This window comes from Chenopodium quinoa, unplaced genomic scaffold, assembly GCF_001683475.1.
Source record: "Chenopodium quinoa cultivar QQ74 unplaced genomic scaffold, ASM168347v1, whole genome shotgun sequence".
NCBI lineage: Eukaryota > Viridiplantae > Streptophyta > Magnoliopsida > Caryophyllales > Amaranthaceae > Chenopodium > Chenopodium quinoa.
The window spans coordinates 118363-143745 of record NW_018745021.1 but is presented as its reverse complement, the minus strand read 5'-3'; the positions used below and the strand labels follow the sequence as shown (position 1 = coordinate 143745).

Here is a 25383-nt window from a genome sequence, read left to right as displayed (position 1 = left end):
AGGTGAGAGTCATTCTGCTGAATCCCCTTTAATGAGGATTAATTAAGTATTTATAGTCTTGACAAGCGTGCCAATTTTAGGTTTAGGTTAACCAGGGAAAATTGGGCTTCTCTCGGACTTTGGGCCTTGGTGGCCATTTTGCCTATTTGGCATATGGGAGGCCACGTGGCGTGGCCTGATTAGTCCATGTTGGACCTCTTAGGGTGACAAATGGCGGACGCTGATTGGCCAACGTGGTGGACACGTAGCAGGTCCGGATTGGTCCATTTGTCATGGGTAATTTTTACCCTAAACAATGTCCATGACTTGAACCTTGTGAGTTTTCATGTTAGGGAAATGTTTGTTTATATTCTACCATTTTTTACTCATGGCTTTAGACAACCATGCCATTCAAATAAAACCCGCAACTATTGCTCTTTTACTTTGAATATGAGTTTTTCCATGTGTAAATGGATCGTTTGCTAATTATGGAACATAATAATCATTATTCGTTTTAGCCTTGGCTCAAAAGGACTTTAAACAAAACAAATGACCTTACAACTGATGTAGCACTACTAGCTTCATTCTAAGCTTGTAAGTCAATGACTTAGCTTGTCTTCAATGGTTTAAGGTCACTTTCAAAGTGGAACACTCAAGCAGTATCCAATACTTGTGAAGATAACGAATTGCTAAGTTGACCACAATAACATGAACTCATGGGTAGAAAAGGAATCTTATTCCTTTCCTTTGTTCCTTGTTTCCTATATTTCTTATCATACACCATCTTATAACTTTAAGAACTATTTCTTTGAGTTCCTTGACTTTTACACTTTGGTAGGCATAATTAAGCATCTAATGCGCCGTGAAACAAAGTTTCATCTTTTCCTTCAATTCGTACTTGATTTGCTACATCAATGAGTCCTACTCATTTGTGTATGAAGCGAAAAGACACGTTGGTTGTCAACTATTGACAATTTGAGTTTTCCAACCCAATATTTCATGTTCATCAAAACTACCCAGTATTTTGAATACATGATATCCAACCATCCTTTCGGATTTAAGTCATAAAAGTCAATTATGAGAGGTTGTATTTTAGAAATGCCTCTCCATTCTTTGAGAAACAAACTCAAAAGTAAGATTTCCTTTACCAATCATTGTAAAAAATATAATTTGATTTAGAATTCTACAAATATAAGTGCAAAGTATAGCCATTTATCAAATTCATAACATAATAAGTTTTAAATTCAAAGCATACATGTAAACTTTCAATCTTTTTACATGTCTTATCCACGCATTAAAATTTGTCCCTTTTAGGCGAGAATAAAATGATTCCAAGATCACAAAAATCAGAAAGTGATTAAGCATGGTTTAGCTTGTCTTAACACTTAATATTTTAAGGTAAGCAATCCAATTGCTAATAGCTCTAAGCTACTCTTGATTCGATAAAACGTCGCATCTAATGCTTCCTTGACATTTTAACTCCATTGCCACGACATCTAAGGACTTCTTACTGATATTGTAGAGCTTAACCAAGACAACTAGTATATCTAGTATACTTTACGTTCCTAGGGAAGCGGTGATGCCTAGCTATAGCGTAGCCCATCACCACGCGCATTAGTTCGGTAAGTGTCGTTCTTGGAATGGCAAGTTTTTCTCAATATTATAGGGACATAGGGTTTCTATGTTGGTTAATTTAAGTGAACTTAATTAATCATCGCAACATTTGAAATCCTAAACATGCATCTATCATACCATTCAATCATATATAAACACAATTATATATATAGAACAAAAGTAAAAGATGCATTTTGCAACTAGCATTACCCCTTGAGTCTTCAAATCTCCATGGGACTTTGATGCAACTTCTTGGCTTGTCTTCTTAGAAACGCTGTCTCCGAGACATCTCCGCCAAATCTGCAACTACTAGTTACTATAATTAGGATTATCTAAATATTAAGGTACAAAAATACGCAACGGTACGCAGACCGTATTTAGATTTACAAAACTACATAACGAATCGCAGTCCATATTTACTATCCTAGTCGGGCCCCACTAGTTGCCATTTGCACAAACCCTGTGAAACAATACACATTCCATTCATCCATTCACTATATGTGAATGACCCATGCGTTTTACAACGAAAAACAAGTAACAATGCATAACACGCGTAGACTAGTAACTAACTTTGGTGGTTAATCCAATTAACACGCCTAATTAAAACTAGTCAAAGTTGTTTATCGATTATGTGATCAAACGCAATAAATTAGCTCAAGCAATTAACGAATCTCCTACTAAATTCCGCATCGAACTTAATTAATCCAATTAATTAAGCTGGTTCGCCCAAGTTTTGCCAAAATATTTTGCAAATGTCCTCAGAACTGAGACCTAGCCTCGTTAAAATAATGAAATAAATAATTAAAACAATAAAATAGCAAACACATAGCCCAATGGTGCATTACAATCCCAATGCTTGAGGTGCCTAGCATGGCCGCACCCGCACAACCGCTTGTGACCCAAGACGTGGGAGTGATCTCAATGTCGTATACACGTTACACCGGCCACATCGCCGCACTTGAACACACACAAGATATGGCCTCAAAGGTCTTAATCATGCGAGCTTATGTTACCTGTGAAAGGAATGGTGTCCTTCCAACAAGTGTATTCTTCCGATAGAGGGTTCAGAATTATTACGGAGCTTATGAAGGGGGCAGATCTTCAATATTAGCAGCTACCGCCTGGTCATCACTCTTTTTGCTGGACTCGGCTTCAGCTGCATCCTTCTTCGATGCATTACCCCCAAGCGGCACAAGCGCAACTACCGGTTGCTCCTCCTCCTCCAACGCCTCTTCCTCAGCAGCCGCCAGGATCTCCTGATTATATCTATCAGAACACTGGCGGTACGTTTTTTCCCAAGAGGCAAAGTCGGCATTGGGGAAGAGGCGGCCCCAAGTCATGCGCTGGATTTGAGCAGAGTCTTCCATCATCTCCCGGACCAGCTCTTTCTTTTCTTGCTCGGCCTTTTCCGAGAGCACCTGAGTAAGACTCTTCTCCTGGGTCACCAGGCGTTCCTTTATGCTCGCCAAGGATTTCTCCAAGGTTTCGTATGAGGACATCTTTTGGCGAAGAGGTCTCAGCTCGGTCTTGAGGTTGTTGATGGTCGCCTCCAGCTCGCTATTCCTCTTCTGGACCGCCTCTAACTGAGCCCGGATAGCGGCGGTAGCCTGCGCCTGATAATAAAGAATATCAATTGTCAGAACTTCATTTTGGGCAATTTGAAACATTGCCTTATCACAGTCAGAGGCGGCCATAGCTTTTGCAGCCTTTACCTCTTTGTTCTTCCAAACAAGCGGCTTGCGAAGGCCGTTCACTCGGAGCAGGGCCTAAGTAAAAAGGGGAACATGCGTCAGTTTCCAAACAAAAAAGAAAACAAGCGTCCTGGAATTCAAATACTCAAAAATATGCTAAGTATACCTCACCAAGGACCCCTGCAATCCCGTCTAGGTCAAGGGTGCCGACACCCCTGACCGCCTCCCTTTCAGCTGGAGGTACGGCCTTGATCATAGACTTGGCCACTTCGACCAAGTCAGGCTCCTGAGGGCCGGCTGCATCAAGCATAAACAAACGGATTAGACCTAGTAAAGGAGGGAGCGAGTCTAAAATTTACAAGGACAATTTCATACTTCTAGGTGGCCCAGCTGGAGTTTTAGAAGAAGTGGCCGGCTGTTTCTCCGCCGCCGCATGTTTCCTGGCATAACCAGGAGAGCTCGCAACAGTCGTCCTCCGGGCCTTGGGGTCCGGCTGTTGGGAAGAAGAAGCTCTTGGAGCGCCCGTCTAAAAGAGAAGAAAAGAGTCAGTATATGCATAAACACAACTCCAAAAAGAGGGTGAAAGGTTCGAAGCCCACCAAGGGTGCCCCCTTGCTGGGGGAGTCGGTTGAAGACTGTTGCATGATGGAGGCCCGCAACATGGCCGCCGCAGTCTTGGAGGCAGTAATTTTTCTTATGGCGTCCGCTGCAAAAACAAATAGCAAAGTTAATAAAAGTCATAACAAGAAATGCACGGAACAATAGAGTATTCGACAGGCCGGCTACCTCTTGAGCACCGACTGCTGAGGCCACAGGCGACCAAAAAGTACTCGTCGTAGAGCCATTTGAAGCTCGGGACGCAGTGCAGGGGTACTTGCTCTCGTACCCCTGAAGTAGAGTTCACCTTCGACTCTACTTTGAAGAGTCCTTTATCTAGGATCTCTTTCTTAGCCTTGAGGGGAACAGGCGGCATGCTGCGGCCGCCTGCAAGAAGGGGCGGATTCCTGTTCCACCTGTTGAAGCGCTTGTTCAGCTCTGTGTTTGAACTCTCAATGATAAGGAAGGTGCTCCGCCAGTCCTTCCATTTGTTTGCTTTACCTCTCGTCATGAGGTAGCCCCTGTGGCTCGTCAATTGATACCAGCCGGTACCGCCTGCCTTAGGGGTCCGGCTGAGGTAGTTCATGTGGGCGAAAGCCTCGAAGTTCGGCTCCACCCCGTGCAGTTCGCACCCGGCCACATAGCCGAGTATGTTGACCCAGGAGTTCGGGGCTAACTTCCATAATCCCAACTCATAACCATCCAAGATCTGCTGAACATCCGGATGTAGTGGGAAGCGCAACCCAACCTTAATGGCCGTCTCGTAGCAGCCAAAGCAGGCGCCATCATAACTGGTACCAGCCGGCCAGACGACTGTGTCCTCTGGATTCGGCACGAACACTAAAAAGTCGGGGCCCATTGTGTGGTTTGCGATAAAGCTCCCCACTTTCTCTTGCATGGCCGTGATCCGGCCCCGAGGTACCGTGCAGTAGTAGGGGGTATTTTGCTCTCGGTGAGAGGCGGATGGCTCCGCCCAATCGTCCCCCTTCTCAACTGCGTGAGAAAGCCTCGCCTCTTGTAGGCGACTGTTTTTCTCTTCTGTGTCCAGAGAAGCATGGCCAGAAGAGCTAGACTCGGATTCGTCCTCTAACGAGTCTGAAGAGGACGACTCCTCTCCTCTCCCGGAGGGGCCCGCCTCCTCTCCTTTCAAAGGAGCTGGAGAGAATGTAGAATTGTCAACAGTAAAATGGGAAGGGGTCACTTTGACTCCTCCCTCAGAACTGCCGGCTTTCAAGCCGCTTTGTTTCACTTCCACATCTGGCGCCTGGTCAGATGTTTCACTAATCGGCACCCTGTGGGAGGAGCCGTCTGAGTTTGAGATCCTGGCATTCTTTTTTGTTCTGGCCATCATGCTCTGCATAGACACAGATACAGTCGGACTTTGTATAAAGGGAAAAGATGGGTCCAGAAAAGGGCAGGCGGCACTCCTAGTCCTAGATTCAGCCGTCCTTGGTGACCGGCTGATCACTAACCTAGGTCGTGTCGTGTGTTTCCGTGTTGCCATTTCAAAAAAGAATAAAGGAAAGAGAAAATTAAGAGTAAAAGAACCGACGGTTACCTGAACGAGTGACGATTGATGAAGTTCTGAAAATCCTTTGCAGTTGGCTTGTCAGAGCAGGCGGTAGGCAGAAAGGGTCAAAAATATCAGAGCAAGTTCAGGGGTCCGAATGTTCTCTCACAAAGTTTTCAAGTGTGAAAATGACCGAAGTCAACACTCCTTTATATAGGCGAAGTGAGAAGGCAAAGGGTCACTTCCAGAATTCAAAATTTTGGCGGGAGAATCTCTCGGCCTCTCGCCGAGTGACACCTGTAGCAGGCCGTCGCCTGTTACAGGGCGACACCTGTCACAGGTAACACGTGACCAGTCACGTGCCACCTGTGAGGGGCAAATGATTAGGGGATTTTGCTCCCACCAATCGGAATGCGCCACGTGGGCCAATCAGGTCCTGCCAAGTGTCCCCCAGTTGGACCTCTTAGGGCTTGCCACGTGGCACACGCTTATTCGTCCACCCTGGACTTATTATGTCATGACATGTGGCATACTCCATGCCTAATGGAGAAGCCGGTCACCTAGGCCCAACTTCCGAGGGAAGCCCAATCAGCCCAAGGTTAACCTAAACCTTGATTGGCACGTTTCCCGAGGTTATAAATACCTCCCTTAATCCTCATTAAGGGAGAGAACGCAGATTACACACATTAAACACTCTCACCTAGAGAGACCTAATCACTTTAATTTCCGCATTAATTACTCCTTAATCAAGTACTAACTTGACCGTCGGAGGCGGATCTCCAATCATCCGGAGTATCCGTTTGTTTTGCAGGTACAGGCGTCCGGTTCCAGTCTCGGAATTGTAACTCTCCCGCAGGACATCAGAAAACCCCGAAACAGATTACGTCCTTGATGAGGAAATGCCCTACGCTCCCTATGAGGAGGTCACTCAGGCTGCCCTTAACCGATGTCAAAGTGCCAATCGGGATGTCAAATGCATCATGTTGGCCACTATGTCTCCGGACCTTCAAAAGACTTTCTTTGAAAAGGAGACGGCTTTTGAGATCATTTCTGAGCTTCAGAATATGTTTCAAGAGCAGGCCTGAACTTAAAGGTTCAAAACCCACAGGCAGATCCTTGAGAGCAAGCTCAAGAAAGGAGAGCCAGTCAGCCCGCATGTCCTCAAAATGATTGGATTATTTGAGAACATGGAAAGGCTTGATGCAGGGTATTCAATCGAAATGGAAATTGACATCATTCTCCACTCCCTTCACAAAGGCTATGATCAGTTCAAAATGATCTATAACATGCATAGTATGGAGAAAACCCTCACCGAGCTTCATGGTGTGTTGAAGCAAGCCGAGCAAACCCTCAAGGAGGAGGGCAAGAATGACATGCTCATGGTGAGGAAGGGCAAGCCATTCAAACGTCCGGGCACCAAGAAGAGCTTTAAAGGGAAAAAGAAGAAATTCCCGCCTAAGTCAAAATCTGCCAAGGGCAGCAAGGACAAAAAGGCAGCCTCTTCTAAATCTGATTCCGAATGTTTCTACTGCAAGAAGAAGGGACATTGGAAACGGGACTGCCTTAAATTCAACGAAGATAAGAAGAACGGCAACGTTGCTTCTTCATCAGGTATTTTCGTTATAGACTTAAATTTCGCTAGCAAAACATCATGGGTATTAGATACCGGATGTGGCTCACACCTTAGTTCCAATGCTCAGGGTCTAAGGATAAATAGGAGGCTAGAGAAGGGAGAGGTCGAGCTTTGGGTCGGCAATAGAGCAAGGATGTCTGTCGTCTCCATTGGAACTCTCAGTTTGTCTTTGCCCTCAGGGCTTATTCTAGAACTTGAAAACTGCTATCATGTTCCAAGAGTGACCAAAAACATTATTTCAATATCGGCGTTGGACGCCAAAGGATTCGAATTTCGAATCAAAAATAATAGTTGTTTTATTTATTTTGATAATGTTTTATATGGTAAGGCACATTCAAAAAATGGTCTTTATGTGCTTTCTTTAGACAAACAGGTTTATAACATCGAAAACCTTGCCAAAAGGGCTAAGACCATCGATTTGAATCAAACCTACTTGTGGCATTGTCGTCTTGGCCATATTAACATCAAGCGCATCAAGAAACTTCTTCAAGAAAGTGTTCTTGACTCATTCGACTTAGAGTCGTTTAAAAATTACGAAGGATGCTTATTAGGCAAGATGATAAAACAACCATTCTCCAAGTTGGGAGAAAGGGCAAGTGACTTATTAGGTCTAATACACACGGATGACGTGGACCAATGAGCACACCCGCAAGACAAGGTTACCGATATTTCATCACTTTCACCGACGATTATAGTAGATATGGCTATGTCTACTTAATGTCAAATAAATCTGAATCCTTTGAGAAATTCAAAGAATTTCATAAAGAAGTTGAAAATCAACTTGGCAAGTAAATTAAAGCACGCACTGGCTGGCTGGGTGGGGTGCTGGGCAGCAAGGCAGTGCTAGCTGGCAGCCCCAGTTGGCACGCTAGCTGGCAGCCAGCTAGCCTTCCTTGAGTCGGTGTTTTGCAAGGGGGTGAGGACCAAACCAAGGCCTTGGGGAGCAAGGCATATGGTCCCCCACCTAACCTTGGCCACCACTCTTTTGAATGAGAACATGCCACTTGTCGCAATATGATTAACTTGATTATTTATTTAATTTGGAAATAAAATAAATCATTGATTTTCAACACTCCCACATTGGTGGAGGATGAAAAACCAAGGGTTCATTTCCCTATAAATACCATGATTGGGTATTGGGAAATGAACAACCTTGAGTGGAATTAAAAAGGCAACTCTAAGTAAGAGTAAACCTTTGATTCGTAAAACTCATAGTTATTTTGTTCGGGTCTTGACTAACCTTAAAGACTTAGGACACTCGAGTCGGGTCGAGGGTACGATCCGTTGGAGATCTCGTGTTTTCGGGATTTTGAAGTAAGAGCTCTTTGGGAGCGAAGCACGCGACAAAGGTATAATTATTGTTCTTAATCTTTTCTGATTAAGTTTAATATGCTTGTTAATTGTTTTAATTAAGGGGCGGGTCTTGGTGGGTTTCCTTCCGCGTAGTGTCGGGTCACTACGAAACCCTACAGCCTGGCAACCAAAGCACCGCCAAGGTACCCTTATCTTAGCACCTTATGCGCATCACCCTTACATCCTTGATGCACCAAACATGCACACACCGCACTATGCATGTGGGAACATGCGTGCACCAAGCCCCAAACCGCCACACATTAACATCATTTCAAGGCATAGGCAGCCCATACACACCATGGCAGCCACATGTGGATTGTGAAAGCAGCCCAGCTAGCCATGAGGTGTGTTTTGGCGGTCATTGCCTCGATTTACGTGCTTTTATCTCGGGATTGTAATCCCGATATGTGTGTGACCTAAAATCGATTCTAAATTTATTTTAGAACCAACATTGAGCAAGAATAATTAAAATATAACAATGCTAACTTAAATAAAATCAATTTTAGTGCACAAACCAAAATTATTCAAGAACCATTCTTTAAATCAATTTTCAATTTATCATGATGCTACAAAATTAAAAGGCTATATTCACAATTAATTCAACCATACATAAATTAATAATGAGATTTGACAAAATTAAAGATGTTGGAAAAATTAACCCATTCATCTAAAGAAAAATTTCCAACACTAATTTGTGTATAATTGAAAAATTACATTTTCCAATATGAAGATTAATTAAATTTCAATCACAAGTTCTGAACTTTTAGGACTTTAATCAACTCAAAAATGATTAAATCCAAAAATTAGTTCAAAATGGAATTTAGATATCAAAGTTCCAACCAAATAAATAATTAAAGATTGGATCTTTAACATATTAGGGACTTCAAAATTGCACATTCACCATAAACATTCAGACTTGAAACAAATAATTTGCAAAATTGTAAAATTTCAAGTTTAAGTGAAAAATGAGCTTACCAAATCAAGCACCAATTATGACGTCATAAACATGCTTAATAAGGTTTATAATTGCAGTAGATTAGTGATGTAACCATACATTTAATCTACCTTTAACATTGCATAATTAATTAAGGTTTAAAGATTTAAAAAAATTCATCAAAAACGAAAAACCCCTTGAAAAACATGTTTTTGGGTGGATTTTAGCTTCTGGACTGCTCTAAAAAAGTTCAAAAACGATTTAGAACATCGATTCCACCCAAATATCACTATTTTTGAGTCGAAATCTGGGTTCGTTAACCAAAATTAGTAAAATACGAGATTAAAACTAATTAAAACGAGCTTCTAATCTAACTAGTAAGAAAAAATTGAATTTAAATTTATTTTAAATCACCTCAATTAATTATTAGTTACAATAATTAAAATGAGCGCGACTCTAATACCGCTGTTGGGTTTCGACGCGTCCAACACTACATGAAAAACTCGCCCACTAATTAAAGCAACTAATAAAAGAAAGAGACAGGGAAATGACATTCTTACCCTCGACGCGTGCTTCAATCCTATAGAGCTCGGACTTCAAAGACTTAGCTCCATAAGCGTGAGAGCCTTCGAAGGAGTCCACCCTCGAGACCCGACCCAAACGACCTCTACCCCGAAGGTTACTCGGGGCTGGACCAAGAAAAGACTAAAGTATTACAAGCTTAAAGGTTTTCTCACCTATAGGGAGATACCTTATTGAGTTCAACTTAAATGATTTTTCCCAGACCCAAAACTTGGGTATTTATTGGAAAGGGAGCCTTGATCTCCCCTTCTCCCATCAATGAGGGAGAATTGCATTTTTCCACCAATTTATTTTAATCCAAAACAAATTAAAATGCAAAGGAATCAACAAGCTCCAAGTGACAAAGGGTGATTAAGAGTAGGTGAGGACCATTCAAAGGGGGGACCAATACTTCTTGCTCAGCAAGCAAATCCACCAAGAATCGATCCCCACTAAAAACCCATGAGCAGCCCACGCATAGCTCGCAGCCAGCTTGCCTTGGCTGCCAAGGCTGCCTAGCTGGCGCCTAGCACCTTGGCTAGGCTGGCTAGCTAGCTTGCATACGCATGCACCCAGCAAGAAAGCCATGCATGCAATTCGGGCTGCTACTGCTGCATAGCGTATGCTAGGCGCTGCCTGACAGCTGCTGCTTGTGCTGGGCGCTGCCTAGCAAAGAAGCATGCACAACCACAAGCATAGCATACTACGATGCGTAGCATGCAAGAATGCACAGCCACAACACATAGCACGCTGCGATGCTATAATGCGTTGGTGTTGTGCGAGAGGCTGCGAGGTGCGAGAGGCTGCTATGCTAGCACACAATGCCATAACACAGTACGCATAGCACGCTGCTACGCTAGCTACTAGCACGCTAACACGCGCTAGCTACTAGCATGCTTGCGGCCAGCAGCACCAGCCATGCTAGCATGCTTGTCCTAGCACGCAATGCATGCTAGACATGCCTTACGATGCGCATGGAAGCTAAGTATAGCCTAACACTCGCATGGCTATGCCAATGCGAGGCTACTGCCTAGCTCAAACTTGTCGCTTGCTTGATTTCCCGTCTCGTGAAATTCTAAACTCGACTCGACTTGCGACGCTCGGTTTCGATGCCCTAAGCTCGACATCCGACGTCTTTGTTCGTAATACTCTAACGACTCATCTAATCCTTCAAATTGATTCGTCTCCTTGGATCGGTTACTCGATTGGGTGTAACCCGAAGGGTTCAGTCAAGATTATGTTGGGTTTCGTAGTGACCCTTACTATGCGAAAAGAAACCCGCCAAGACCCGCCTCCATAATAAATGCAATTAACAAGCAAACCATAATTAAGAATAAAAGATTATACCTTTGACGCGTGCTTCGCTCAACTATGAGTTCTTCCTTGAACCTCGAAAACACGAGGCCTCCGACGGGATCGTACCCTCGAACCCGACCCGAGCGTCCTAAGTCTCGAAGGTTAGTCGAGACCCGGAAAAATAAAACTATGAGTTTTACGAATCAAGGTTTACTCAAATCAAGAGTTGCCTTTTAATTCCACTCAAGGTTGTGTCTTTCCCAATACCCATGCCTTTGGTATTTATAGGGAAATGCACCCTTGATTTCCAATCTTCCACCAATGTGGGAGAGTTGGTAAAATGAATAATTTATTTAATTCCAAATTAAATAAATAATTAAGATCAATCACAACGTAACAAGTGGCATAATTATATGCTTATGAGCATGCCCAAGATTAGGTGGGGGGACCATAGCCTTGCTCCCCAAGGCTTTGCTTGGTCCCCACACCCACACACAAACTGCCTCAAGGAGGGCTGTGCTGGCTGCCAGCTAGCACCAGCCAGCAGTCTCGCATCCCATCCAGCCAGTGCGTCCTGGTGTTGGGTGATGCTTGGCGCTGGTGCTGCGTGCTAGTGTTGTGCTGTGCTAGCATGCTGGCACTGGCCCAACACTCCCACGCAATCCCTCGCACACACATACTGCTACGCACAGCCATGCCAGCCAAGGCACGGACTTGCTAGTAGCGCACACCCAGCATACTCCTCGCCCACACGCACCCGCACCACATGCATGCGCACCAACACGCATACGCACCACACACATTGCTAGCCCAACCAGAGTGCCTATGCACGCAAGGGCCTAGCATGCGTGCTGGGCGATGGTGCGAGGCATGCCATGGCCTGCGATGGTGCAAAGTACACTATGGCCTGCGATGGTGCTATGCATGCACGCATACGCACATGCGCTAGTGCCCAGCACTACGATGGTTGTGCTTGGTGCGTGTGGCCTGCCATGCGCGCCTAGGCATCATGTTAGGGCTACGATGAGCTAGCCTAGCCTAGCTACGGCTAAGCTCGTACTTGTCGCTTGTGATTTTGCGACGCTCGGTCTCGACGCCATAGGCTCGATATCCGACGTCTGTATTCGTAAAACTCTGTCGATTCATTAAATCCTTCGGATTAATTCAGATCGGTTGTTCAATTGGGTTCGACCCGAAGGGTTCAGTTAAGATTAAGTTGTAATATTAAGTATACCTTAATATTACTGATCGGAAGCGGCCTCCACCTAGGCATTCCGATCACTTGACCTTACTGAAGAATTAGCTCTGTAATAATTCTGAACCCTTTATCAGAATGATACACTTGTTTGAAGGACACCATTCCTTTCAGATTAATTTGTAATATTTAATACACATTAATATAACTGATTGGAAGCGGCCTTCACCTAGGCATTCCGATCACTTTACCTTACTGAAGAATTAGCTTTCTAATAATTCTGAACCCTCTATCAAAATAATTCACTTGTGGGAAGGACATCATTCCTTTCATGAGGGATCGTTATATTCTTGCGCCAAATCCGGGTAGGTTGTGTATACATCAAGTATGTGATCATCAAAACCAATAATTATAGCATCCACCATAGCTTACAAATAAGATCTTCTTGACAATGCATCGACAATAATATTTGCCTTACCTTCCTTGTATTTCAAAGAAAAGGTAAAGGATTGTAGAAACTCAACCCATTTAGCATGTCTATAATTCAACTTTTATTGTCCATGAATAAACTTCATAGCTTCATGATCTAAATGTAGCACAAAAGATTTTGGTCTTAAGTAATGAGGCCAATGATCCAAGGCTAGAACAATAGCATAGAACTCACGATCATAGTTGGAATAATTCAACTTTGCGCCACTTAGCTTCTCATTAAAATAAGAGATAGGCCGTTTTTCTTGGATTAAAACCACACCTATACCTGCTCGACTTGCATCACATTCAACTTCAAACAATTTGTCAAAATTTGGCAAAGCTAAATCCGGAGTATGACACAATTTTTCTTTGATGGTTTCAAAGGCTTATTGTGCCGCATTAGTCCATAAAAATTCCACTTTCTTCATCAATTTCGTGAAAACTACGTGCTTCACGAATGTTTCTAAGCGCCACCCAAGTAGAAATAGCAGCTACCTTTTCGGGATCCACTGAAATACCCTTCCCCGAAATAATATATCCAAGAAAAGAAATACTAAGGACCATGAATGAGCATTTTTCAAGTTTACCATATAGTTGTTGTTCGTGTAAGGTCTCAAATAATTTTCTATGATGAGAAATATGCTCAATTCTATCTCTACTATAGACTAATATATCACCAAGGTAAACTGTTTAGGGTAAAAATTACCCTAGACACGTGGCCCAATGGGCTGGTGACACGTGGCGCATCGGCATTAGTCAATAGGGCTCCCATCCCCTATTGACACGTGTCCTTGGTACCTTTCATGGGGGACTTGTCTACCCCACTATAAATAGTGGGGCAAACCTCATTAATGGGGCATTCATAAATACAAACACTATTACCGAGCAATATTAATTGTGGAATTCTCCCAATCAGCGAGAATAACTTTACCTATTTCGTATTCTTTCCTCCTATACGCATACTAACTTGATCGTCGGAGGCGAAGCTCCTACCAACCGGAGTCTTCGTGATCTTGCAGGTACAGGCACCAGCGGCTTAGTCTTGGAATCGTAACTCTCCCACATGACACATCAAAAAACCCCGAAACATTGGCGCCGTCTGTGGGGAGGGTACTTCTAAGATGACTTTTGATACTGTGCCATCGAATCTGGACAAACGGCCCTTGGTCGAGCTTGAGGTCCAGACGGACCATGAAAGTGGTGACGACTACAAAATCGACACCTATGTGGCCCTAGACAGGTCCTTTAGAACAAAACGTACCTGTTCCAAAGAAATGAAGGAACGAGGTGAGAATCAAGCTGCTCCCAACAACACAACCAGAATGCCGGTTGGGGATGCCCAGGCAGCAGCGGGATCTGCTCCCATCACAAGAAACGAACTCATGACTTTCATGAATAGTTTCAAAGGCTTGATAAAGAATCTCATCCGGTCAGCCACCCCTCAGAAGGGTCAGCCGGCCAAGAAGCCTTCATCCTCTGGGAAGAAGGCTCTGAAAGATCGTGTGCCCACTCCTCATCCCAAGCCCAAGCCCAAGGCGGGGGAGGGGCTCCAGATTTACTTAAATAGGCTCCGCTTTCCTCCAGTGGAGCACAGAAAAGCCATCCGACACTTACAGATGGATGGATCTAAGAAAACCTTCTCTGATGCTCGGATGTTTATCCAGCAGAAGAGAAATCAGCAACTGTCTGTGTTGGCCTTAACGTCGACCTTCCCTGACAACCTCCGCAGTGTCTCAGTTAGACACTCGGAAACAGACCAAGCGGGTCAGTCTCGTGAACCCTCCGCGCAATTTGGTCCCAAAGTGATCCAACCGGGACAATATGGTCCGCCATATGTACCGGGTGGATCCCCTTTTTCCGCACCAGGCCTCTTCGGGGGTCATGGGCTACAGCCGTTCCAACCCACGGATTGGCAGCTGCGCCTGCTCAATCTGGGAGAGTAGCCTACGGCGTTCTCGCCAAACATAACCCAGGCGACACTGCCGCCCAAGGTCAAGAATGTGTTGGTAGGTGCCTATGATGGCACCTCCAACCCGAAAGACCACCTAATGGCATACTCCAACCTTGGTTGGATGATGCCGCCTGGTGTCGATGCTTCCCGGCGACCCTGAAGGGAATTGCCCAACGGTGGTTTGGTAATCTACTAGCTGGATGCATCAACAACTTCAGAACTCTGGCGTATTTATTCACGTCAAACTTCTCAATGAACATCCCTGCCAAAAAGACCAGCCTTGATCTTGGGGCAATATAACAGGGTGAGAAGGAAGGACTCCGGTCCTATGTCAGGCGGTTCAATCTGATGCGAATACAGATTCAAGGGTTGTCTGACGAAGTTGCTTACATAGACTTATTCAAGGGTTTGAAGGATGGGTCGACCTTCAAGTTTGACCTCGTTTGGAAAAGGGTAGCCACTCTCCAAGAGGCATTAATGGAAGCAGAAGCCTATATACAGGCGACGGAGCTTTTGTGCTGTAAAACAACCGTCAGATTTCAAAAAATCTGACAGGAAAAATAACCAGCCACAGCAGCCAGCAAAAAAGGAAGACAAGAGAAAAGGAATCTGGGCAACAAACTGGTCTAGTCAGCTGGCCCAAAAGGCAAGAAGAAAATCTGAACCGTATGTCCCCAAGTACGAGTTCACAAAAGACTGCTCCTCCATTCTCACGGAAATCAAGGACCGGTTGTCCCTCAAGAAACCGGCCGCCATGAAAAGCCTCGCCTGCAGCCGGGATAAGAGCAAGTACTGCCATTACCATGAGGATTTTGGCCATGACACTAATGGCTGCTATAGCCTCAAGCGGCTGTTAGACCGTCTAGCTGACGAGGGAGCTCTAAAGTCTTACCTGCCAAAGCCTAAAGGCAACCCCAAAAAAAACAAGGGGAAGACGGCAAAACCCGGCCCTGCTAACTCCGAAACGGATGAAGAGACAGTCTTCACAATAGCAGGCGGTTTTGCCGGTGGAGGCCCAACCATCCAAGGTACAAAAGACAACATCAGGAAGCTGATCAACTCAGTGGATGAGGGCTAGGCATGGAAAGACACCTTTCCTGAGGTCCTTATTTCTGAAAGGGACCGAGGCAAGGTCAGACGGCCTCACGATGACCCCATCGTCATCGAATGCAAGGTTGCCAACCAGAAGGTTGGCCGGATCTTAATAGTTATCGGGAGCTCGTCTGACCTAATCAGCTATCAGTGCTTGACAAAGCTCAAGTACAAGCCCACCAGCATGCAACAGGCGCCTCACCCCTTAGTTGGTTTTGGGGGAGGAGTGGTGCATCTGGTAGGAAGCATTGACCTTCCTATCCGGTTGGGTGAAAAGGGGCAAGAACGCCACATGGTCGTCAAGGTCTTAGTTGTGGAGGAACTGACTGCCTACAACATGATATTTGGTCGTCCGACCCTCAACGAGTCTAAGGTTGTCATTATCCCGTCTCTCATGCTGGTCAAATTTGAGAAGGATGATGGTATAGTCGGTTCCTTAAACGGGGACCAGAAGATGGCTAGGGAGTGCTATCTCTCTGACGTCAAGCCAACTATGGTTATAGTCTGTCAAGGTGAGCCCACAGACGTTGATAACTGCAATCCAGCAGTCCCGGCTCCAAGGGCAGTCGGTAAGAAAAGAAAGGCGGACCAACTGGCACCCGTCAAAAAAGAAAAGCAATAGCAATCACTTGCCGGAGAAAGGTCGGTTGACTTTCGACCCCAACCGGTAGGAGAGAGCGTTTATGTTGTCCTGGACGACAGCCGGCCCGATAGAACCGTCAAGGTTGGGATGGTTGCTTTTAAGGTGTTGGGGGTAGATTTGCTCCAACTGATGAAGGAATTCAAAGAAATTTTTTCCTTTGAGGTGGAAGAGATGCCAGGCGTAAGCCCGGATCTAATTGTCCAAAAACTCACCGTAGATCTAAAAAAGAAGCCGGTTAGGCAGAAAAAGAGAAATCATGGCGAGGAGAGATCTCAGGCGACAGCCGCCGAGGTCAAGAAGCTGTTAGATGCTGGGTTCATTCGGTAATGCTACTACCCGGATTGGGTAGCAAACGTTGTCCTAGTTAAAAAGCCGAATGGAACTTGGCGGATGTGTGTAGACTACACAGATCTGAACAGAGCATGCCCAAAGGACAGTTACCCGCTCCCACAGATCGACAGCTTGGTCGACTCTACAGCCGGTCATGCTTTGATGAGCTTCATGGATGCCTACTCAGGCTTCCATCAGATACCCCTCTGGAAAAAAGATCAAGGAAAGACGACATTCGTCACTGATAAGGGGTTTTTCTGTTACATAGTGATGCCGTTTGGGTTGAAGAATGCGCCTGCTACATTTCAGCGAATGATAAACACGGTTTTCCGCCATCAGATAGGCTGGAATGTAGAGGCGTATATTGATGACATGATAGTCAAATCCAAGCTACAGACGGATCACCTGGTTGACCTCCGAGAAACGTTCACCAAACTCAGGCGACACAAGGTCATGCTTAACCTTAAGAAGTGTGTCTTTGGTGTTGAGTCTGGGAAGTTACTCGGATTTCTGATTGATCAAAGGGGAATTGAGGCTAATCCAGAAAAGGTACAGGCGGTAATTGACATGCAGTCACCCCACACTGTAAGAGAAGTCTAAAAACTCACCGGTTTCCTGGCGGCATTGGGGAGATTCCTCAGCTACTCTGGCGACAAATGCCTCTATTTCTTCCAAGCAATTAGGAAGAGGTCATGGTTTGAATGGGGAGAAGAGGCTAAGGCAGCATTTCAGAAGCTTAAGCAGCATCTGCATTCTTTACCAAGGCCAGTGAGCCCTCTACCCCAGGAGGCTCTCTACATGTATCTAGCCGTCTTAGATCACTCCCTTAGTGTTGTTCTCCTTGATGAGAGAAATGGCAATCAACTCCTGGTGTATTTCATCAGTCATGTCTACATGTATCTTAGACGACATTAAGAGGAAAGTTGAAAGGGCTGGTGGCCTATGGGCAGAGGAGTTGCCTCATGTTCTTTAGGCTATCGGAACAACTGAGAAAGGGGAAACCGGTGAAACCCCGTTCCTTATGACATACGGCACTAAGGCTGTTCTCCCTATTGAGCACTATGAACCAACTCTCCATGTCATGTTGTATGATGAGGAGGTCAATTGGGAGGCCATACGTCTTGCCCTGGATGCTCTTCTAGAGCAAAGGGGCAACGCCGCCTTACGACAAGAGATCTACTGTCTGAGAATGACTAGAGCCTACAACAAACGGGTACACAAGCGGCCCTTGAAAGCAGGGGACTTTGTACTCCAAAAAATGAGTCAACCGGATAAACAGGAAACCAGCCAAAACTGGTGATACAAACAAGACTGGCAGACTATAACAGCAGCCTTGACCAGAAACAACATCAGCGAAGACAGACCAAATAAACTGATCTTGCAACACTCCTAGGCTACACAAAACAAAACAGCCAAAACAGACCAAAAACTCAACAGCGCAAACACTCAGCAGCCCAAACGAACAAATCAGAAACACAGAGCACGCAAAAGAAGACAACAACTCAAGGCTTCAGCAACCAGGAATAGACTACAGATCAACGCATTGCAACACAGCAGGCCATAACTCCCTATAAAGCAGAACGAGTAGTATCTGCCAACACACCAAGAGAGAAACAGAACAGCAGCCCTGTAACACAGAACCACACACAACCCGACATACAGTAGTCAGCAGCAGCTAGCTAGGCAACCTGCTTTTGAGTGACTGTATCCACTTACAGTGACTTCTGGACCAAGAGTGATCAATCAACTGTTGCACTCTATTTACTACTTCCAGACAAATTGAATTACACAAATGACTAGGAAGGATCACAGCCTTCTCCCATAATGCATGGTTCCTAGCAAACCATACATAATAAACACAAGCAGCCAGTGAAGCTCCATAAAATCTCTTTTGGATCAAGTCTTTACCCTGTCTATACCAATGTTTCCAAGAGGCAATCAGATTGAAATGTTTCTCAGTGCATCCCAGCCAATTAGTGATTACTTTTAGACAATTCCTACTGTAAGGGCACTCAAAAAATAGGTGCTTACGAGACTCAGGAGGAGCCCCACACAATAAATAGTTGGTATCTAGATTGCAGCCAAAAGAGTGAAGCCTATCTAAGGTTTTGAGTCTCTCCTGGACTGCTAACCAACAGATAAAGGAATACTTAGGGCTATTAAACCTGTTCCAAACCCATTTATCCCAAGTCACTTTTGTCTGGACTTTAATTTTATTCAAAAAGCATTGTTGAATGCATTAGACTTTCATTTGATTCAAAAAGCTTTAATTGAATGCATTTGACTTTCATTTAATTCAAAAAGGTTTTTTTTGGATGTGATTGACTTTCATTTGATTTAATTAGTTTTGTTGAATGCATTTTGACTTTCATTTTATGCAATTAGCTTTGTTGAATGCATTTAAATTTTATTTGATTCAAAAACCATTATTTGAATGTATTTAACTTTTATTTGATTAAAACAGCTTTGTTGACTGCATTTGACATTCATTTGATTCAAAAATCTTTGTTTGAATGTGTTTGACTTTGATTTTATTCGATTAGCTTTCTTGAAGCCATTTAATTTTATTTTGATTTAAAAAGCTTTGTTTGAATGTGTTTGACTTTGATTTGATTCAATTTGTTTTGTTGATTGCATTTGCCTTTCATTTTATTTAATTAGCTCTGTTGAATGCATTTGACTTTCATTTAATTCAAAAATTACTGTTTGAATGTGTTAACTTTTATTTAATTCAATTAGCTTTGTTAAATGAAATTTTCTTTCATTTGATTCAAAAAGCTACGTTTGAATTTGTTTCACTTTGATTTGATTCAATAAGCTTTATTGAATGCATTCGACCATCATTTCATTAAAAAATCTTTGGTTTAATACATTTGACTTTCATTTGATTCAACTAGCTTTGTTAAATGCATTTGACTTTCATTTGATTCAAAAAGCTTTGTTTGAATGTGTTTGACTTTGATTTAATTCAATTAGCTTAGTTGAATCCATTTAACTTTCATTGGATTTGAAAATCTTTTTTTGAATGTGTTTGACTTTCATTTGATTCAATTAACTATGTTAAATGTATTTGACTTTAATTTGATTCAATTAGCTTTGTTGAAGACATTTACCTTTCATTAGATTCAACAAGATTTTTTTAAATGTGTTTGACTTTCCTTTGATTCAATTAGCTTTGTTGAATGCATTAAACTTTCTTTTGAATAAAAACAAAATGTTTGAATGTGTTTGACTTTAATTTGATTCAATTAACTATGTTGAATGTATTTGACTTTCATTTGATTCAATTAGATATGTTGAATGCATTTGACTTTCATTTGATTCATCAAGCTCTTTTTAAATGTGTTTGACTTTCGTTTGATTCAATTAGCTTTGTTGAATGCATTAACTTTCATTTGAATAAGAAAAAAATGTTAGAATGTGTTTGACATTTATTTTATTCTTTTTTTTTTGGTAAGTAAGAGATTTTATTAATACCAAAAAGGAGGTAAGCTCTAAAGAACCACCCCTAGCCTAGGAGAAGCCACCTTCTAGGAAAGGTGCATCAAACAAAGGAAGGGGAGAAAACTAGCCTCAAGTGGAATGGCACCTTCTAGGAAGGGCACACCACACTAGGACTAGCACAAGGAAAAGGAGTAAAACCTTATCAACAAACTACAACGTCCCCTAAGGGCCAACATACAACACAGAAAACAAAACAACAAGAAAACAGCCATACAACCAGAGACTAGGGATAAAACAGAACCAACATAAAGTTAAACAGATTGTTTAAGCTTAAACAGCCATCTGACTTGAGCTCTAGACCAGGAACTATTAATCAATTGCTGGCTTCTGCCAATAACTTCCAGTCTGATAACCCTGCACAGTTTCTGAGGGTGGATCACAGCCTTTTGCCAATAGGAATGGTTCCTAGCTATGAAAGAGTGTTTTGGAATATTGAACTTATTCCAAATCCATTTAGTCCAAATGACAGCAGATAGGTCACCATGTAGCCATTCATAGCCTTCCCTGATTGAAAAACCAATTTCAACCCAGTTTTTAGACTCAAATACTGCTTTCATTTCATCCATCACCTTGCAAATCCTTTTCCAAGCCCATCCTGATCCCTTACTTGGCACATAGTCCCACCAATTTTTATCCTTAATATAAACAACATAAACCCATTTAACCCACAAAGATTCCTTCTTACAGGAAACTTTCCAAACTTGTTTACCTAAAGCTGCCTTATTCCACAGTGAACAGTTTCTGATGCCAAGTCCACTTGTATCCTTAGGTTTACAAACACACTCCCAGGATATAGGGGGGCATTTGGAGAGAGAAGTACTATCATCCCATAAAATATCCCTACACTCTATCAATAACACTCTTGGGAAGCAGGAAACATTAAGCCCAAAAGGAGTAGAAACTTATCAAGACCTAATTTAGAAGGACCACTCTACCAGCATAAGACAGGTGTCTACTAGACCAGCAATGCACCTTAGCCAGCATTTTATCAATGAGAACATCAAAATCACTCACTTTAAGGAATTTAGAATTAAGAGGGATCCCTAAATACTTGACAGGAAATTGGCCTTCAACAAACCCTGATCTTTACAAAATCTCTTCTTTCACAGTATCTTGAACATTACCAAACATTATGGCTGTTTTCTCCTCATTAGCTTGAAGACCCGAGACCAAATGAAAAGTTTTAAGAGCCCTAGTAAGAAGGGAGATAGACCTTTTATCACCATGAGCAAAAAGCATCAAATAATTAGCAAACACCAAATGGTTCAACTTCAAAAATTCTGCATCTGTGATGAAATTTGAACTTCGATTTCTGCCCTATTTTTTTAGAAGCCTGGTGAGGTATTCCATGCATATCATAAATAGTAGGGGTGAAAGGGGATCCCCTTGTCTAATACCTCTAGCTCCCTTAAAGAAACCATGACTACCCCCATTAATCATTATTGAGTAAGTGGGAAATGTAACACAAGCCATGACCCATTTTATAAACATGACAGGAAAACCCAATGCGGACAACATGTTCTCAATAAAAGGCCATTTGACTGTATCATAAGATTTCCATATATCCACCTTGATTGTGCACCTAAGAGGCTTCCTCATATTCTTACAATCTTTAACAAGATCTTGACAAAGCATGATGCTGTCAAGCATGATTCTTCCAGAAACAAAGGCTCCCTGCTCCTCACCAATAATAGAAGGAAGAACCTCCTATAGCCTAGTACATATCATCTTAGAAAGTATTTTAAACAACACATTACAACGTGTTATAGGTCTAAACTAAGTGACAGTAGTAGCTTGTGTAACCTTAGGAATCAGAGGTAAGGATGTGGTATTAACCTGTTTCAGAAGTTTCCCATGCTCAAAGAAAGAAAGCAAAGCCAGAAACACATCCTCTTTCACAATTTCCTAAGAAACTTTAAAGAACTTACTAGTGAAACCATCACGTCCAGAAGATTTATCCTCATCAATGTTCTAAACAGCTTTCCTTACATCATCCTCAGTAAAAGCCCTACAAAGATTTCTCATCTGTAAGTCAGATAAGATAGGCCCCTCATTAATGACAGAATGATGAATTTGTCTAATATCACCCATATCAGACCCCAATAGGTTCTTATAATAAGAAACAAAAGTCTAAGCAATCAACTCAGGGTCATTAACCATAGCACTAGTCTGATCCAGTACACTACAAATTCTGTTTTCAATTCTTCTTTTTCTGATAGAGGCATGAAACTAGCTAGAATTAGCATCACCTTCCTTTAACCAATGAGTTTTAGCTTTCTGTTTCAATAACATAAACCTAGTTGTATGGGCTTTATTATAAGCCACTCTTGCTTCATGCTCCTGATTCCTCAATCTTGCATTATTAGGATCAACATTAAGCTTCCTTTGAATATCAACTAAGTGTTTCCCTGCAGCAATATCAGCACCCTCAATAGAAGAAAAATGAGTTAGATTCAGGGCCTTGAGTTCCTGTTTGACAACTTTGAGCTTCTTAACAACCCTGAACGTAGCAGAACCTTGAACTGGTCTGTCCCAGGCATCCTTTACAATAGCTAGGAAATTTTGAGCCTTAGTCCACATATTAAAAAATCGAAAAGGTTTTCTAACATTTCCAACTGCACTGTCCAAATTCATACAGCAGGGAGAATGTTCCGTAAGACCCCCAGGAAGAAACTCAGCCTAGAAATTAGGAAACTTTGTCAACCAGCCATTATTCACTATCACTTTATCAGTTTTAGTGCAAACTCTATCATCCCCTTCCTGTTTATTAGTCCAGGTGTAGAACATACCTCCAACTTTGAAATCAAAAAGGCTATAGACCCTTAAACAATTACTAAATTGTTCCACCTCAGCAAGAGAGCATTGAGAACCAATTCTATCCTCAAGATTAAGGATATTATTAAAATCTCCACATAAGATCCAAGGGGTATTAGCAGGGGGGGCAATCTGTGCAATCTGAGCCCATAAACTCTCCCTTTCTAGAGCAGTATTAAGACCATAGACCATGGTCAGCCAGAACTTCTTTCTTAAAGCAACATGAGTAACACAAACATGGATAAATTGGAAATCTATTCTACAACTATCCACAGAAAAAACACTAGGCAACCAAGTAATCCAAATTCTACTATACTTGCTAACATAATGGTTAGTAATCACAGACCAATCACTCCCAAAATTATTAAACACTTTACCAAAATTCTTCACTCTTACTTTTGTTTCCAACAGGCCAAAGAAACCCATATTATGATGTCTTAAGAACCATAACACATCACACAGCTTCCCTGGTTTGTTCATGCCTCTCACATTCCAAAATCCTATCTTATCCATGTAAAGAGTGTAAGCACTACCCTTCTTCTAACCTGCCATACACAATCTGACCACTAGATAATAGAACCCCACCAAGACTAGTAGTACTCCCTTCCTTCTTAACATTAACCTGATCAACAATCACCTCCTCCACTTCCTGTTTCTCAAGACTACTGAACCTATTTCCTGTAGAAACAGTAGGGCACACCCTATTATTGTTTGGAATTTTAAGATCCCTACCTTCAATATGACTTCTCTGATCTTTCCTTATTGCTAGTTCCTTCTAAACAGGTCTCTAGACTTTCCCTCTCTTCTGAACTAGATCTTCATAACTTCCCCTCCTGTTTGCTTGGACTTTATGATTCGGACATTGCTCTTCTGAATGCCTCATACCAGTGCACACAGAACACTTAATTGGCTTCCATTCATTAATGATTTCCTGAGTTACCACATCTCCATTTTCATCCAAGAATTCAATCTCTTCTAGTAGCGGTTCCTTCATGTTCACTTCCACAATAATACGAGCATAGCTGATTAGTTCTTTTGATGCAGTAGCCTTGTCTGTTTTAATCGGGTTTCCAAGAATGCCAGCTATTTTCATCAAAGAAGATTTCCCCCAAAATTTCAAGTCAAGCCCTAGTAATCTCACCCACACAAGAACTTCATGAATGTCTTCCTTCTCAAGATTCAGACCCGGTTCCCATTTCTTAGCAATTAATGGTTTCCTATTAAAGAAGATTGGTCCCGTCATTAACGCCTTATCCCTTCCAAGAAAATCCTATTCTCCAATGTTGAGATTTTGTCAATCTCATACCTACCCCAAGATCTTCTCACCAATCCATTCAAGATTCTGAGAGGGAGGTTTAGGCCCAGAACATAACAGACAATTGTTGACTGCCAAAAATTTATTTTCAGTTCGATATCCTCCATTGTTATCCTAACACTATTATCTCCATAGTTCTTAGGGCCATGCACCCTTATTTGATGATTAGATTAGTCTAATCCCTCATCTCTAATACCCTTGAACATATCACTCCATTTTTGCCCCAAATTTCCCTCATCAGAATTTAGAGAAGCAAAAACAGGGTGCTCCCGAACAGGGCTCAAAATATCATGAAACTTCAAATTTAAAGCAAGATTATCCTCATTAATCACCTAATCTAGGTTTTCAATCATCAATAGGGGGGGTAGGATTTTCATACCTTGAAGCAATGGTAGACAAATCACCTTCCTCCAACTCATCTGATCCACCCATCAATGGCGTCCCTCGAGCAATTATATTTAACCATTGATCAAATTAGCTTTTATGAAGTTGTTTCTTTTCTTCAGACACTTGATTAATCTTCCTCTATTCCATACCCTCTTCCGCAAGCCAACTCTCCTCCAAGCTAATCTCCATTGTTGATTCCATGTTCTGCATTTTTACATTATGCCGAGTATTTGGCCTTGTCTTACTCTATTTCTTTGATGTGGAATTGGGAGATTTCTTGATTTTTGAATTGGAAGGTTTCTTTCTCTTACTCTTTTTCCCCTTTGCCATTGATGATCAAGGTTGCTAAAAAAAATGAGCGGGAAAGAAGGTTTCTCTCTCTAGGTTTCTCTCTCTAGCTTTCATTTGATTTAATTAGCTTTTACATTTATTTGATTCAATTAGCTTTTTTGAATGCATTTAACTTTCATTTGATTCAAAAAGCTTTAGTTGAATGCATTTGACTTTCATTTG

The 25383-nt window shown here is 42.5% G+C and overlaps 1 protein-coding gene across 1 annotated transcript; it reads right to left on the bottom strand.

The window, feature by feature from the left end:
- Positions 1 to 22583: 22583 nt before the first annotated feature.
- On the bottom strand, positions 22584 to 23681 carry LOC110708223. Its single transcript, XM_021886310.1, has 2 exons — positions 23079 to 23681; positions 22584 to 23033 (listed from the first exon to the last, which is right to left on the bottom strand). Exons 1-2 carry the CDS (start codon positions 23679 to 23681, stop codon positions 22584 to 22586), a joined length of 1053 nt encoding a protein of 350 aa, XP_021742002.1.
- Between the last annotated feature and the right edge of the window lie 1702 nt (positions 23682 to 25383).